At 44.3% G+C, this 2500-nt stretch overlaps 1 protein-coding gene across 1 annotated transcript in view; it reads left to right on the top strand.

The window, feature by feature from the left end:
- The first annotated feature begins 1304 nt into the window (after positions 1-1304).
- The window catches only part of plp1b (proteolipid protein 1b), a 15752-nt gene continuing 14556 nt past the window's right edge, over positions 1305-2500 (top strand). The window contains exon 1 of the mRNA XM_058383321.1: positions 1305-1467. Coding sequence (XP_058239304.1) covers positions 1464-1467 — 4 coding nt within the window. The 5' untranslated portion in view covers positions 1305-1463. The remainder of the gene's footprint in view (positions 1468-2500) is intronic.

Below are 2500 nucleotides of genomic sequence, written 5' to 3'. Positions count from 1 at the left end.
AGTGCTATTGTTTGTCATTGTGTGTGTGTGTGTGTGTGTTTGTGTGTGTGTGTACAATCTCTTTCCTTACCCAGCTGTTTGGGTTCAATGTGCCCTTGTTTCAGTTTCACACCATTTAATCTCTGCCAAGACACACACACACACACACAAATATATATCAGATAAAATAAAAAATAAAACAAAAAAATGAATAAAAACAGTTGAGTTGTGCACTTACACACACACATACACACACACACACAACTACATGCTGTAGGTTCCTGCTCCGTGTGTGTGTGTGTTCCAGAGGTACATGAAGGGAACAGAGAGTTGATTAGTAGAGGTATTCTGAGCACTTCTGGGGGTCGTGACCTCTGCTGGTGAGGAGGTTTATTATCCAGGGCTGCTGTTAGAGGAGAACCTCGTACTTCTGAGGGATCTCCAGACTGAGGTCCTCATCATTCTTCTACACCCAGCAGAACCCTGCTGCTGTGAGGATGAGGAAATGCAGATAAACCCCAAGGCCTCTCTTCACAGAGTGGGCCTCAAGATGGACAGAAGACGGGACTCGAGTACTGCGCTCTGTGGTTCCTTACAGGAGATCTATGGTCCTTTCCTGTGTTTGAAATTCAGGAGCTTCTGCTCTGTGTGTGTGTGTGTGTCTATGGTCCCTTCCTGTGTTTGAGATTCAGGAGCTTCTGCTCTGTGTGTGTGTGTGTGTGTGTGTGTCTATGGTCCTTTCCTGTGTTTGAAATTCAGGAGCTTCTGCTCTGTGTGTGTGTGTGTGTGTGTGTGTGTGTGTCTATGGTCCTTTCCTGTGTTTGAAATTCAGGAGCTTCTGCTCTGTGTGTGTGTGTGTGTCTATGGTCCCTTCCTGTGTTTGAGATTTAGAAGCTTCTGCTCTGCTAAGATCAGATAAAAGTCTAGCTAGAGAGCAGGACTCAGCAGGAATCTCCTCATTCTGGAGCTGGTGAGCAGGGAGAAGACTTTCTCTCAGCTCTCCATGGGTTCCTCAGTGTTCTGCAAATCTGATGGAGCTAACTGGCCCTGAGAAACTACATTCTGTCAGGAAGTGTTTATTTCTTCTTCAGTCAGATTGAAGAGCCAGTGAGATGTCTGAATAAAGTCCAGACCACATCATGCAGTCTTCTCCTGAGGAAGAGGAAAGATCAGCCTTGATTTAATGACTTTCACCTCAGAAATGATCACTAAAGAGAACACTGTGTCTTTAAGATCTACCCCAGTCCACTGTGTGTGTGTGTGTGTGTGTGTGTGCAGGGGCTCTGTTTATTGTTTTGGAAACAAAAGCATGAGTGAGAACGATAAAAGAAGAGAGAGAAGTGTGAGAGTCACTTTATCACCACATCACAGGCAGCCGAGCAGCAAAACCCCTCGGACCACCACCCTGCCATATACACACACTCACACACACTTACACACACACACGAACACGCATACACACTGACATACACACGCCGACACACATGGGTAAGTCTTCTATAATATTTACAGAAGAGTTTTAATTTTTCTGGTGTAAATTGATGCTGTGTGTGTGTGTGTGTGTGTGTGTGTGTGTGTGTGTGTGTGAATTTGTAAGGGCTGAGGTATATGTCTGTTTGTGTGTATTAATGTGTGTGTTTCGGACAGGTGTATTTGGTAGATTGTGGTGTTTAATGTGTTTAAGCTCAGAGGAAGTGAGAGATAATGAGATAAATGTGGCTCAGTGACAGTGATGTGGAAACCTATTAATATCATGACCCTGCTGTGTGTGTGTGTGTGTGTGTGTGTGAGGTCAAGTAGGGTTAATAAGGTGTAAAAAGCTCCGCCTCGTCCACAGGTGAGGATGTTTGGACCCCAGACTGCTTCACCTTTCTGTCTTTGATGGTTTTAGCTTCATCATCACATGGTAGCTGTGAGAGTTAAACCAGTAACCAGTAATGCACAGCCTGTTACACAGTACTGTTAAATCCTGCACTCTGATTGGTGGATCAGGTGCTGATTAATTCTGATTGGTGGATCAGGTGCTGATTAATTCTGATTGGTGGATCAGGTGCTGATTAATTCTGATTGGTGGATCAGGTGCTGATTAATTCTGACTGGTGGACCAGGTGCTGATTAATTCTGATTGGTGGATCAGGGGGTGATTAATTCTGATTGGTGGATCAGGTGCTGATTAATTCTGATTGGTGGATCAGGTGCTGATTAATTCTGATTGGTGGATCAGGTGCTGATTAATTCTGACTGGTGGACCAGGTGCTGATTAATTCTGATTGGTGGATCAGGGGGTGATTAATTCTGATTGGTGGATCAGGTGGTGATTAATTCTGATTGGTGGATCAGGTGGTGATTAATTCTGATTGGTGGATCAGGGGGTGATTAATTCTGATTGGTGGATCAGGTGCTGATTAATTCTGATTGGTGGATCAGGTGCTGATTAATTCTCTCTAACAGCAGCTCTGACTGTAGTGCAGCTTTATATTAATGTACTAGTTTCCATAGCAACAGCTCACTCACAGGCATG

This window comes from Hemibagrus wyckioides, linkage group LG28, assembly GCF_019097595.1.
Source record: "Hemibagrus wyckioides isolate EC202008001 linkage group LG28, SWU_Hwy_1.0, whole genome shotgun sequence".
Taxonomy (NCBI): Eukaryota; Metazoa; Chordata; class Actinopteri; order Siluriformes; family Bagridae; genus Hemibagrus; species Hemibagrus wyckioides.
Note: the sequence above shows the minus strand (reverse complement) of the source record. Positions and strands in the feature narration are given on the sequence as shown.